Source organism: Papilio machaon, chromosome 11, assembly GCF_912999745.1.
Source record: "Papilio machaon chromosome 11, ilPapMach1.1, whole genome shotgun sequence".
NCBI lineage: Eukaryota > Metazoa > Arthropoda > Insecta > Lepidoptera > Papilionidae > Papilio > Papilio machaon.
The window spans coordinates 2,969,268-2,984,264 of NC_059996.1; the positions used below are offsets into that span (position 1 = coordinate 2,969,268).

At 33.5% G+C, this 14,997-nt stretch overlaps 3 protein-coding genes across 3 annotated transcripts; 1 reads left to right on the top strand and 2 right to left on the bottom strand.

Moving 5' to 3' along the window:
• Positions 1-1,185: 1,185 nt before the first annotated feature.
• On the bottom strand, positions 1,186-2,402 carry LOC106713959 (CEN-like protein 4). Its single transcript, XM_014506871.2, has 4 exons — positions 2,047-2,402; positions 1,842-1,934; positions 1,607-1,661; positions 1,186-1,481 (listed from the first exon to the last, which is right to left on the bottom strand). Exons 1-4 carry the CDS (start codon positions 2,281-2,283, stop codon positions 1,288-1,290), a joined length of 579 nt encoding a protein of 192 aa, XP_014362357.2. The 5' UTR covers positions 2,284-2,402; the 3' UTR covers positions 1,186-1,287.
• A 146-nt stretch (positions 2,403-2,548) lies between these two features.
• On the top strand, positions 2,549-3,743 carry LOC106713875 (nuclear receptor-binding factor 2). The gene is made up of 2 exons (XM_014506774.2): positions 2,549-2,688; positions 2,760-3,743. The coding sequence occupies exons 1-2, from the start codon at positions 2,665-2,667 to the stop codon at positions 3,534-3,536; spliced, it is 801 nt and encodes a 266-aa protein (XP_014362260.2). The 5' UTR covers positions 2,549-2,664; the 3' UTR covers positions 3,537-3,743.
• Positions 3,744-9,868: 6,125 nt separating this feature from the next.
• LOC106713884 (transmembrane protein 127) lies at positions 9,869-14,997 on the bottom strand. Its single transcript, XM_014506785.2, has 4 exons — positions 14,831-14,997; positions 13,354-13,605; positions 11,059-11,358; positions 9,869-10,700 (listed from the first exon to the last, which is right to left on the bottom strand). Exons 1-4 carry the CDS (start codon positions 14,853-14,855, stop codon positions 10,420-10,422), a joined length of 858 nt encoding a protein of 285 aa, XP_014362271.2. The 5' UTR covers positions 14,856-14,997; the 3' UTR covers positions 9,869-10,419.

The window sequence follows — 14,997 nt, forward strand, 5'->3', positions numbered from 1 at the left end:
ATATGGATGTTTGTTTGAAGGTATCTCCACAACGGCTCAACGGATCTTGATGAAATTTCGCACAAATATAGAACATAGTCTAGAAGAACACATAGGCTATTCATTCCGTTTTTTTATAAATTCCGCGCAGACGTAGTCGCGTGCAACAGCAAATTTTTATTATAAAATGCTTACAAATAAGCAACACAACAACAATTATCGTTTTATTCATCGTCACTTGTCACTTTAACCTTTTGAAACTTATTTGTTTTGCGACAAAGTGATCTCATCGCCAAAATTATTCCTTTTAATAATTTGTGATAGAACAAAATGTTTGTTCTTATTTATTATTGGTTAATATTTTATGTGGACAGGAGTACACAACTAGTAGGTATTGTATAATACCATTGGATTCCACTGTTAAAGTACTTATACAAGAATTATCTTTGCATTTCAATGACAATTACGAAAAGATCGAGTAGTAGAAAACCTATTGGTCAGTGAAAACCCAAAGTTTTGTATGACAAAGTATGAATAGCAATAAAAAAGGTATGACTATTCAAATATTGTAACATCATAACAGTTAAGATATTGTTATTTATTTGGTTATCAATCACTGCTATCTTTTAAAGTCGCTGTCCAATGTATATCTTGCGTTTGGAGAGATTTGTGAGCGGGTTCGTAAAATTAGAGCTGTAAACAGTAAAATAGCCCGCAGTTATCTAACGTCAACCGCGGCGAACATAAATCAGATAATAAAACCAGTAGTTAGTGTAAGATGAGAAAATAATTTGTTTAAATAAATTAGGCGCAGTGGTTACGGCGTGGGCCGGCAGGCGGTGGTGCTCGCGTGCGCCGGCGCAGCCTACGCCGACACCGCACGCTGCCGGATATTTTCAAGTTTGTTTGTCAGGCCCGTTGAAGGTAAACATTGGCGCCAACCTTATTAATTATATTTGTATTTAATTAACATCAGTATTGAACAAATTATTACGATTATAGAACAAAGTTGTTTTACCGCACCTGAACGGTGGCGATGAACTCAAAAACTAATGAATAATTTTAGTTTTATATATTTTTCAGCTATAGACGGAGTGCCTGTAGGTGAGACGTAGAGGTGGGTGTATTAGTTTAAATAAACAATTGTGTAAGAATACCTAAAAATAGATTAATGTGACAATGCAACAGACAGTAGCAATTGTAGGACTAAATAAAACTGATAGTGTCCCTTAATTTAAGTTTCTATATTACTCCAATGTCGCATATTGTTTTCATCTTTTTGCTGAAAATGTGAACAACTAGCGCTATCTAGAATTGAGCCCGAAATTGCGTCGCGGCGACAGGTCCACACAAGTTTTTACCCCGTAACCAATTTGAGAGCATAAAGCGGCTACGAGATGGCGGCACACTCGGTAAGAAATTGTTGCCATCGCCTTGTTCATAGAGTAGTGTTATATAGCGGTGAGGGCCGGTGCCTCGAGGTGGCGCTGGTGGCTTATAACCTGCAAATTCAAAAAGCTTGTTATGTTTTTTTCTTGCTAGTGTTGCAAATAATATCAGAAATTAATTAAGTTAAAGTGGAGGGCAAATCCATTTATTTTTAATTCAATACAAATTAAATATTCACCTCGGTAGTCAATGCCAAATGTTTTAATGCTCTCTTTCGCTCTAAGTGCAAGTCCCTGAAATATTAAAAATGATAATGTTTGTAGAAAAGTACACTAGTACTAAAACAATATTGAAATTTGGATACCACACTAAAGTTATACAATTATACGGTATATTACTTATTTTTATGGTAATAAATCAGTATTAATATGTATAATAATGTAAGATTCTGTGATTTTCGTAAGAATACTCACAGGTATGTTAGATTTTAACATATGCAAGAAAAACTCTCCTTCAGTTTGTGGTGGTGCGTCCGGATCTACCATAATTATCGTGTAAAACTTTTTCTGCAAGGAAATGTTGTATTAATTTTTATAACCCCATCGTTCAATGGTTGCTTACAACCTTAATACAAGCTTTATCAACTATATAGTAATAAATCTGTTTATACACACATACCGAGTCAGCTAATGCGTATTGAAACAAAGGCTCGTCACTAAAAACTTGTTTAGGAAGAAGTACATCGCAGTTGTGATCATTAACCATCGTTCCTCCTACACTTGTTACGTTGAGTCCAGTCAGTCTATCGCAACCTTCAAGTAGGCTCTTAACGTCTCCCATTGAGCATTGTGGCACTCCTTCACATATAATACTACTTAAGCTAAATGTAAGAGTAATAAAGTGTATCCGTTTCATCGTGAAATCTTACTTAATGCCCAAGAAACGAAAAGTTAAAACTAACGAAACAATATTTGTAAACACAAACGAATTGTTGATTAAACGGGAATTATTACGTTTATGATAAGACTGTTGTGGCATTTTTATCATTAGCTATTGTTACTTTTTAAACTAATTTTAAATTTTGGTAACGCACTCGTTGTAATTAAAAATAAAGAAAAAGTATTAGGACTGGGGATATTTTCTTTTTTGTGTATTTTTAAAGCATATCTGCGCCTTAAAGGAATTGTGTCTATGTCAACGTCAGCATGACAACCAAGTGACAGGAGAGACGTACTGAAAAACTTCCTTTTGTTCATAAGGTTTTGTGAAAAATGTAAACACGATATTAAATAAAACATGGAATCACATCCTCTTAACTTGGTATGTATTAATCATTTTTTTATGAAACAAAAGATAGCTAACAATATCAAATTAATTATCATTATTTTCAGGCGCATCAGCAACATCGTCGTGCGGATGCCCATTTAATTAATAATAGATACGACGAAGCGATGCAGTGTCATCACAATGCAGCTGAATTATTACTAGACGCTATGAAGTCGACCACCTCTTCCGCAGCATTGGAGTCAATAAGTCTCCAACATAGTTACCATTTGAAACAAAAGGATCTAATTAAGAGCAAGAAAGAACAATATGCTCGCGTCAAAAAGGCCATGGAAAACATAAAATTGTTGAGCCGAGATCCACATCTCAAACTACAAAGCAATGAGTATTCTAAACTGCAAATTGCTATATACAGGGCCATAAATGAATCTGAAGCATTACTCCACAAAATGTCAAATGAGGATTTATCCACTGAATCGAGGCTATTACAAGATCCAGTATATTCTGGTGATGTAACAGATGGCAAGAAAATTGAGAAAAGTCAACAAACTATTGTTGAAGAATTGCAAATTCTCAGTCAAAATTTACATTCACTGGTTGAACAACTAGTGCTACAAGTTGAAGTTCTTAAAGATGAAAATGTAACTCTAAAGGAACGAGTTAGTTATTTGGAAAAAGAAAGAGTAAAATATTTAAATCTACCATCATCCTATTCTAACAGTGAACAAAGTAATTTCTCAACAATATTTGTACCTAAAGATGAGTTGAATGTAGCAACTAATTCAAATGATTCAACTGAATTGAATCAGAAAATAAATGCTCTAGTCTTGGAGAGAACAAATCAACAGCCACATTTTGACTTAAGTGCATTCAAAGACCAATGAGTACCTAGAGGTACTATGTACTGAAGTCACATAAATGATCTAAGACTGCTGTTGCCTCTAAACTTACTAAGTAATTACTACATAAATGACTACTACCTACTTTATATAGTTAATATTCCAGTTGGTTTATAATTTGCAAAAATTACTGTAACAAACAGATTTATTTCATATGCAATTGCTCTTGTCTTCATCCACATGGAAATTTTTTTTAGTTATAAATATTGTAGAACATCAACTTCTTACTAATATTATAAATGCGAAAGATGGATGGATGTTTATTTGAAGGTATCTCCGGAACAGCTCAATGGATCTTGATTAAATTTACAGTTGTAGAATATAGTCGGAAAAGACACATAGGCTACTTATAAAGTTTTTTTTTAATTCAGCCCGTATGGAGTCGCGGGCAAAAGCTAGTACAATTATGTATTTGTTGATTACTAAAAACCAAAACTACTTTATGGTCCTTCAAGCAGGATAATAAGATATATAGTAAACATACATATTTTATTTGCATACTAGCAGTTGGCTCCAATTTAGCCTATGTCACCCCGGGATAGTGTAACTTCCCAAAAGGGAAAGAATTTTTTAAATTAGTGTAGTAGTTTCGGAACCTTATCAATCCAAACAAACTATGAAATCATTACTTTGATAATAGTAATATAGACTACATGTTATTCTTTTACACTTCTGTTACACTTTAAAATAAGTATTGAAGTAGTGGCCTATGATAATGTTCCGTTAAAATGTAAAAATGCATCATTGGCTTTACATTAAATAAGCAACATTTTGTAATATCTTTTGTTCGTCTCATTGTGCCCTTCTGTGGCCTAAACGGCTTGGCCGATTTTTATAATGAGGTGTCATTTTTATTTTTCCAGAGTGTAAGTCATTTTCAAATCACTGGCTTGTAGCTATAATTTTTTTTCCTCAGGACATTACTTGGTTTAGTATGAGTAGAAAAAGTATTGGTCTGTAAGTCAGTTTATCTAATAAATGATAATATAGATGTAAATATTATAAATGTATTATGTTTAATACACTGGGAGTAATTACAAGATTCAAATGTTATGACGGCTTGGCAGTGGAATAGCGAGCCGCCGTATTGTTTGAATGGCACTATATCACAAGTATTTCATGACAAGGTAGGAATAAAAAATGTGGGTTTTGACTACAAGTGTTACCGGAATCGGAATCCATAGTTGCAATAAAATATAATTATGGTTAATTATATTTGTTTTTAAACTATTACAATTCTTGTAATGTAATTCGGACTGACAGTTTAACTAATCAGGATTTTGTACTGTTGTATTAAACATTTTTATTACTGAAATAATTTGTTTTATTAAATGTTCTCTAAAAGTCATGATTTCCATATATTTCGATGGCTCCTACGAATAAGGGCCTATGTGAAATTTCACAACTTTTTGGTAGAGGCTCTAAAGTTACAATCATATAGGAAACTAGGCCGCATAGCCACTTTTACTTGAGCATAAAATAACATTTACACCTGTAAATGTGTACTTTGTTTAGTGTATGTTGTTAACTAAACTAAGAGGTAGCTTTTAACACAATAAAGTAAAAATCATTAAATTTTCATTTATTTTGGCCCCCTTATACATAGGACCCATCGATTTTTGGAATTGTGACTAAGTTTTCACTGCTGAAGACTGCTGTTACAAAAACAATGATCCATTTTGGTATCACATAAGTTTTGAACAGTAATTTATAAAATAAAACAACATTTAAATTTTTCAAAGATATGTATTATTGCATATTGGTCATACACAAAAATAAAACTATTTTTTTTATAACTTAACTTAACTTTTTTTTTTCAAATGTAAAAATAAACTTCCCAGTTGCTTCACCAAGGAATAACTATTCTTAAGCCTATCATTTCTATATATTTAACAATCAATATTCTAGTAACATGTAATTTTTTTGGTAACATGAAATATACCACTAAAGGTAGATTTCAGTATATAATTAGTTTCGTTTAATTTCAGATCTATTAAAAGCTCATTTGAAATGAAAAATTATGCCCATTTTATATTATCAACAACAGTTAATAAAACTGCTACAACATATATAGATTATACAGAATTCTTGATTTGGTACATTTTGCCAAAAAATATAATACGACATTTTATTTAAAAGCCAAATAAGATAAACAAGCATAATACATGACATAGTTTGGTGATGTAGAAAACATAAGCAAAATATGATAAAAATTATACATCTCTACTCCTTCTCTATGATTCGGATATTGATCGTAGGTTTCTGAGATAGGAATCCCCGTCAACATACTGTTATCCCTGTTTTGTCAAGGATAATGTGAGGCATAACGATATGTTGTATACAGAGATTTTGGTCTCAGATACCAACAGTAAGTGAAAGATGATTTAATACTATACCTATATATCACATTATTTAAAAACCATGACCAAAGAGTCTCTAATACAGTAAAAATAACGACCTCTATTCCACTGGAAAGGTTACAAGCCGTGGTAATTTGTGCCTATTTGACTTTCACCATTTTAGCGCTGACAGTAGCGTTGTTGGAAACTCAAAATAACAATAGAATTTAACGATCTTTAACAGGCTTTTTAAGTCTGAACGAAGCAAAAGTTGTCATTATAAATCAGCGACATATCCACCGGATGTCTATAAAGATCAGTGACTAAAAGTAATCATACGTACGAATTCTTAAGCCTCTATTACATAGTTCTTGGACAAAAGGATATTTTAAAAGACACATTGGGAACATTTCCCATATAAAAGTATAAATAATTTAGATATTTGAATTCGTAATAGTGGGTAGGTATCGTCTGCAGTGAAAATTGTATTGACGCATGTTGTCATCTCTCACATACTTTTTGAAAAAAAAAAACAGAGACAATATGCTTCAAAACAATTTTCGCTGCAGTCGAAATCCACAATAAAATCCATTGTGATGTTTTAACTAATGCCATTTACTGTTGAACCTGGATAAGCAACAGTTCAAAGGATCGCGATGTTTTTCTCGCTTATAAAGGTTTCTCGCTAATGGAGGTCGTCCACCGGTATCGGACAATGACTCTCGCTTATCCAGGTTCGACTGTATAAGCAAATTGAACTTTAAATTGTAAGTTCTACCTTTAAAAATTTCATATTTATCACTTTTAAGTGATTCAAACTTTCGTGAGACATTATCACTAACTTATATAGAAACGGCTAAAACACTCACGTATATATACGTACGGACGTACTAGTGAAGAGGGAACCTAGTGGTGATCTAGTACACACCGTGTATAGAAAGCCTACACACACGGATCGGTACTTGAGGGCGGACTCTCATCACCATCCATCTCAGCTATCTTCAGTGCCGCGCACGCTTATAAGTCGCGCAATACGTTTATGCGACACTCAATTCCTGCAGGCTGAATTGACGCACGTACGGCACGTATTAGAGAGCAATGGATACAACTGGCGACAGAGTTACCGAATAGCGAACACGACCAGCAAACCACGGCCTCAGGTTGCAGAGCGGGTCCCGGTCTATTTACCATTTATGCGAGGGGTTACGGACAAAATTGGACACCTGTTACGCCGTAGGTTCAGCATCAGGACAATTTTCCGCCCAATGACACAGATCAAACAACTTCTGCGATCTCCAAAGGACCGGGATCCCCTGGATAGTCCTGGTGTCTACGAGATCCCGTGCGACTGTGGTAAAAGTTACGTCGGCGAAACGGGGCGCAATATAAAGTCGAGACTCTCTGAGCATATCCGCAGTATGCGTAAATTAGACGGCAACACCTCGGCGGTTGCGGATCACGCACTTAACTCCGGAACCTCGCATTATATTAGGTTCGACAAAGTTAAAGTGCTGGCCCGTGAGAGGAACTTCGTGTCTCGGAAGCTTCGGGAGGCTATTGAAATTGGTCGTCGACCCAATTTCAACAGAGATAAGGGGTGGGCTCTGCCGCGTACATGGGAACCCGTCTTAATGAACGCGGCGCGACACAACATCAACAGTGCTGAAGACGATATTGTGGATATAATCAGTACATTTTGTGCCCCCGGAAACTCTAATAACAACACCAACACTGCTTTGGTATCAACCTCGTCAACGACGCCGGCGCACCCCGCGCCCCCCGCCCCCTCAAGACGCGCCCTAAGAGCGCAGGCGCGCAGTGAGCGACGGGCCGCGTCCGCGAAATAATACCAATCCCACTCACCCTGATGAAGAGCCCCCGTAGGGCTCGAAACTAGTCGGTGACGACACCGGATATATATACGTGAGTGTTTTAGCCGTTTCTATATAAGTTACTTTTAAGTGAGTTTTAAGTTTTAATTTAGTTAATTACATAAAAAAAGCTAGGCAGTGATTGTGGTAGATACACAAGAGGAAGACTTTACAATGGGTTTCCATTCTCTCTCACTCTGGAGAGACAACAAAGTTTTTGTACGGACTGCAATAGAAAGTGGTTCACATTATATACCACACTTGAAGATTTCACGAGAAAAAACAATGATTGTCACTTTTCTTGTGACTCTTTTATTTTTATTTACCAGCTTATTTGTGTATTATTTTTATAAATAGGTAAAGCCATTGTGGTCCGCTGTAAAACTTCAATTTCTATTTGTTGAAAAGAACATTAAATGAAAGTAAAAGATTTTGAGACTATAAAAAATCATTTTACTCTTTTTTTAATTTTTTGACATTCATTGTTTTTGTCTTCAACTATGAATAGCAAATTAATTTTCAAATAACTTTAGCAAAAAAAAAATGTCCTAGCTTCTAAAATTTCACACCGATATCTCAAACTTAACCAATATGTTGATATAATTTCTCAAATATAGAAATATATTTTAATAGCATACATTGTTTGATACAAATAGGCACTAAAATGGCAAATCACCACAAATCATTCAATTCAGAATTCACAACCATAATATACATAAAAATAATATTTATATAGATTACATATTAAAGTTACAGCTCTGATGAATTAGTCCATCTATTACCCCAGATTCCCCAGAGGGGTTAAAGTTGTCCAAGTATTTGCCCCTATGAAAAATGTAACACCATGTATAATGTCAATTCATTGTCATCTTGTACTATCAGAAATAAAAGTGTTACTATTAATTAAAGATAAATTATATTCGGAAATGAAAAACATTTTAAACATATCTAATATATAAAATTCTCGTGTCACAGTTTTCGTTGCCATACTCCTCCGAAACGGCTTGACCGATTCTCATGAAATTTTGTGAGCATATTCAGTAGGTCTGAGAATCGGCCAACATCTATTTTTCATAACCCCCTCCCCCCCCCATTTTTTAACTGCGCGCGGACGGAGTCGCGGGCGACAGCTAGTTATGAATAAATATAATAATATACGAATTCATTAAATCAACTTAAGTATAACAACTCTGCGTGCATATGTATATAATCTCCTTAAGAATAATTATTGTCGACGCGATTGTACAAGACTACAAAGCATGTTAGAATTTTCACAGAAGGAATACTTAGACATCTATTACCAATTGGAGTTATATCTCAGTGGGAATAGATAGACTAACCCAGCTGGATTATTTTGATATTAAAAATATACTAAAATACCAATAACTAATTATATTATAGTCCATTATACTTTTCGCAGGATGCAATATAAAAAAAAACTTAAAATAAATTGTTGAGAAAAAGTTTAAAATTAGCTTCTTCGTATATATTTGTGACTGTTCCTGTTTTTTTTTTTACAAAGTATGAAAGTACAGTATTTTTGTATGAATTTTCCAGCAGTGAAATCCAACGGTTAGGTTATGATTTCAATTACCGTTTTTTTAGTCTCCTTAAATTTTAACTTAAATGAGATTATTTATAACCTAAAAAGACTTACATAGCAACAACTTAGCAACAAAACATTACAGATCTTTTTTGGTTTATAATTATTTTTGTGCAAATCTACAATTTGTAGATGTCTTTAAGATGTTTTGAAATTGCATAAAACCTCATTTTGTTCCAAATAATCGTGGTTTTTTTTTTTTGGGTTTTAAAAGAAAGTTATCCAAACCTAGTTCGATGAATTCAATTATTATCACATTTGTTTATAAATACAGATGTCTCTTAATTATTTTGCAAATTAAAATAAGGATATTGTGATATGTGCTAAATATTTGTTAAATCATATTAATATTAAATTATCTTAACTAAAAATACAGTTTACAAAACAGTAAAAAATTTCTTAGACAGGTAAATACTAGTAAAGGCCAAATTATTAAAAATGAGCCATGTAAAAAATACGACTGTTTGAAATTAAAGCCACCCTTTATACTACAATAAGTGGCTCATAATTAACGCATTTAAAAAACATTCTTGTCTAAAAATGTCTTTGTTAGATACCGTTTCTTTGGATGTTAGAAAATCAATGATGCTGTTCATTGTTACTAAGAAATCTATGGATACTACGTAAATTATCTTAAGTTTGAAACGTAAAACAAGACAAAACTTAAGCATTATCACCATCAATATGCACAAATCAAGTGTGAAATAAGTAAAGTTTTGTGCAAACATAATACCGATCCGGAAATCTCTTTGACCTTTACTAAAAATATAATCACAAAAGCGTTTGTTTTTTTTTTTTAACCTTAGTGTCTTTAGGAGCATTTGGATAAACTTTACACTAAATTGAAATATATTCGAGTTATTGTTTACCAAAATTGGTGTCACATAGAGATTTTGTCACAAGCCTTAAAATTTAGTTACTAGACGCGACTAACTATATACAGTCAAACCCGGATATAACGACATCAAAGGTAAGCAAACCTTGGTCATAATAACCGGTATACCGTTTCAACCGATGTCGTACTAAGCGGTTTATACTGTAAAATGTTAAATAGCTCAAGGCGTGTAAGGTGGCGGTGGGGGTAGAATAGAAAGATCATCGAAAGGGAAATACTGCTGGGTACCTAGAACTGGAGGGGCAAAGTTTGTGGGCAATGTGGATATGTAGTCGGCAGTGGGCGTGTAGGGGGGCAGCGTGGGCACCGCTGGCGTGGGCCCCACGCTGTGGGCCTCGTATCCATCCCAGTCCTCCATCAAGTTCCGCCTTTGCAGATCTTCATCGTTAGACAGTGGCGCTCCCCACAAATTAGCGGCAGACGCTAACAAAGCGAGAGCACCTGCAAATATTAATAAAACAAATTAAAAACTGATACGTTAAGAATTTATGTTCGGAATTAATCGTGGAATTTATACAAATTTACTATCGAAAAAAAATCATATTTCGGGAAACCAAAAGCCCTTTTTTTATTTTAGTCTGTCTGTCTGGAAATCTGCTTTTGTTCCGGGTAATCTTCGAAATGGCTGGACCTACTTTGACGGGACTTCTAAAGACGGTAGCAAAATTGTGGGGGAGTAAATTAGCCTATTTTTTATTTCTTGTAAATGTTAATGTTAAAGTAAAATTTGTTTAAGTTAATGTTAAAGTAAAATTAGAGTATAACAGTACAGTCAGAAATAAATTAATTCAAACCATACCTGCTCCTGTTATTGTGTAAAATCCATACTCGTAGTCAACTTGTATTGTGTTTGGGTCGCTATTGTTGACGTTACCGAGCACAACTGTTGTGTAGTAGCACACGCCAACAATGGCGATTACCCAAAACACACACATTATGCTCGGTATGGCATTACGTCGCAGCATTTTTATAGCTTTGCTATTGAGACTGGTTAGATTGATGAGTACGCCAATACATGAACACATCAGAACCATAAAGCACAACAATATTAACACCCTCATTAGTGTTATTATCTCCGGAGTCGTACAGGGCGGTAGACCTTGAACAATTATAATTCCAATTGAGTACATCAAGGACAAAATGCAAACACTAAACTTGTGTTTCCATTGCAAGGAAAACACAACAAAAATATTGTTATCTCAATAATGTCTTTTCCTCGATAACTGAGAAATCTGTACTCTCACAAAAATGTGTAAATTCCAAAATATATGCCAAATGTGTTGTCAATTTTTCTTACATTAGCTAACCATATGATGCAATTTCATATTATTTAATACCAAAATTACATGTCCGATAAGAATATAAAAACAGTAATAACTACTTGCCATAGAGAGGTGTCATTTATTACATACTAGCTTTTACCCGCGACTCCGTCCGCGCGGAATAAAAAATAAAAAACGGGGTTAAAATTATCCTATGTCCTTTTCCTGGTTCTAAGCTACCTGCTCACCAATTTTCAGTCAAATCGATTCAGCCGTTCTTGAGTTATAAATAGTGTAACTAACACGACTTTCTTTTATATATATACTAGCTTTTTCCCGCGACTCCGTCCGCGCAGAATAAAAAAAAAAAAGAAAACGGGGTAAAAATTATCCTATGTCCTATTCCTGGTTCTAAGCTACCTGCTCACCAATTTTCAGTCAAATCGATTCAGCCGTTCTTGAGTTATAAATGGTGTAACTAACACAACTTTCTTTTATATATATAGATATATAGATATTTTTATATATATATATATATATATATATATAGACTTTCTTTTATATATACAGTCAAAATCTGTTATAACGACATCGAAGGGACTACTCATATTGAGTCGTAAAAACCGATAGTTGTAACAACCGGTGACAGGTATTAATAGAAAAGATATGTAATAACATTCAGCCAGGACCTTTGATTTTGGTCAATTTAACCGGTATGTTGTTCTAAACGATGTCGCTATAAACGGTTTTGACTGTATATATATATATATATATAGATATATATAGAAGATATTTGAAGTAAAATAGACAAGATATTTGTAATATTGAATCATAATTGTAATTAAACCTATGTTTTGTGGCCGCACCCTAACCATTATTCTATTTTTGTATAAAACACCATTACATTAGAAAATAGCAACACACTTATGTAATTAATTAAAGGTATGACATCAATTCATTATAATTATGACAATTCATTGTGTTATAGCATTTTAATGACATCATATGGCTTTCACATTCTAACTAATTGTTGATTTAATGATGACATAATGTGTTAATTATACATACCAAGGCCAAGGTGAAAAAGTTTCGCAGGAAAATAAAAAGTCAAATATGACTTTACAAAGAGGAAACAACATTAAATCTCATGAGATGGAAAAAAGTAGAATATGAAGCTTATGTCAGTTTCAGTTTTTTAAAGCTTAATTATACATAGGTTACTATATGAATTATAAGTCCAAAGAAAGTATGGATGGATTGTGTGAAAGAGGATATGCGTAAGAAGGGGGTGAATTCAGATATGACGGCTGATAGAGATGTATGGAGAAGTACATACTGTGTTGACCCTCCATAGGGATAAGGGCAGGTTGATGATGATGACTATATGAATTATATATTTTAAGTAAAATGTCATTTACAAATCTTGATAAACGATAAACTTGTATTCATATAGTTATTGTCCGGTCCCGGCAGACAACCTACATAAGCGAGAAACTTGAGTTAAAGAGAAAGTTATATGAGACAAATATTGTGGTCCCTTGGACTCTCGCTTTTCCAGGATAATCTTGCTTATGTGACCTATTTTGTATTGATATGGCTGGAAGTATATTTTAGTGAGAACTATAAAGTACATGTGAATTGCTAAATCCCTATTGCTGACCACTTTAAATCTCTCAGTTTAAAGCACTTGAAACAAAAGTGCATAACTGTAAGTGTTACTCTGTCAACAAATTAGAATAAATATCTATCTTATGTGATATCTTAAGCAGTATCTGTGTACTGTTAAGAGAAAATAATAGCAAAAGACATATTAAAAAAAATTATTTACTTACCATTGAAGTCAGACCTATTGATTGGATCATATTCTTTATTCTGATGTATTGTCAGCTGATCATCATCATCATCATCATCATCGAATGTGAAGAATTGTGCCGGTGAGAGGCTCTGGGTGCAATGCAGACCTTTAATTCTAAACCAACTGGGTTGCACTAGAGCTGCGCATGTCAACAAGAATGTAATCACATTAAAGAATGCGGCAATCTTGTTTAACTCTTTATCTTTAAAAGGCAGTTGTATTTTGAGACCTGAAACAATATATTTAACCAATAGTGCATTGCATGAAGAAAAACTTCAGAAAACATTTTAACTATAGGAGTTTGGGATTTTTTTTAAATCAATATTAACAATATTTGTTGGAACGAAATTCCTTATCGCGCGTTGTGAAAGGGGGCTAGACGGAAAAAATTCTTACAAAAAGTTGTCACGACACTTTTTGCTATAGTAAGTATGTTAACGACAAATGAGCGCTACTTCACCATGGCAACGACGTGACAATATGTAACGAAAATTCATAGAAATAAAATGTACTTCTTGTGAAGACTTAAGTTTTTTATTCATAGAGTAAACATTGGTTCCTTCACTAATTAATTAAAAAGAACTTCGTTCCATCCGGGTGTCCCTTGACACCTCTCAAGTTTTTTTATTTCAATGTATGATTACAGACACAATATTAGAGATATTAAATCAATTTTGATTTTACAATAGTGTTTTAATTAAATTGTATAAATATGATTCTATTTCATAAAATATATAACATAACAAGTAAGCAAATTATGGATATCTATTTGGCATGATGCCGCAAGGATGCATGCTTCTCTCACTTCTTTCACATTTATACATAGATATCCATACATCATTGCTCATATATGTCCTCACTGAGGGGCTTAAAGCCTCCTAAGGTTAGGGTGACTAGACTCAGTCAACCAACTCTGCTCCATTGTGAATTGGTCGACTTCACACATATCTTTGAATTTCTTCACCAATATGTGCATGTTACATTCACTCATATATACTCTTAAGTAATGTTTTACATATTTTCACTTTTTTGGAAAATGTTACTAAAAAGATAAATAACTATTTCTTATAAAACAATATGCAGGATGTAATAAAACATTGTTAATTGTTATGCAGTGTTTGCAATTAATTTCTAAAAATAGACAACTATCACAGTGGTGGCACCTCTGAGGGAGCCCTGCCTCATAACTTACAGTAATATATGTATATGTTTCGTGTTATAGTTATTACTTTGCATTTCTCTATAGTCTTATACAACAATGTTATCAACATGCATAACAGGTAGAGAAACTCATCTAGAAAGTCTTTTTTTAAACCAGAATCAGGGACTTTGTAAGATACGTAAAGATTTACGGACTTTAAATTATATATAAGAGTTAATTTGAAACTTTTTAAGACATATTATAGTCACATTGATATTTATTTTATATTTTTCCGCAAGGTTCGACGTCATACCTCTAATCCATGTCAGACATCCCATAGTGTTGGTGACACAAATGTTTTCAACCGAAATACAAGAAACTCATATGATAAAATAATAAAACAAATTAGGAAAAGCAATAACACTGAAAACAAAACTTAACACTCAACATATATCTTTATTCTGTGACTGAAATATATTA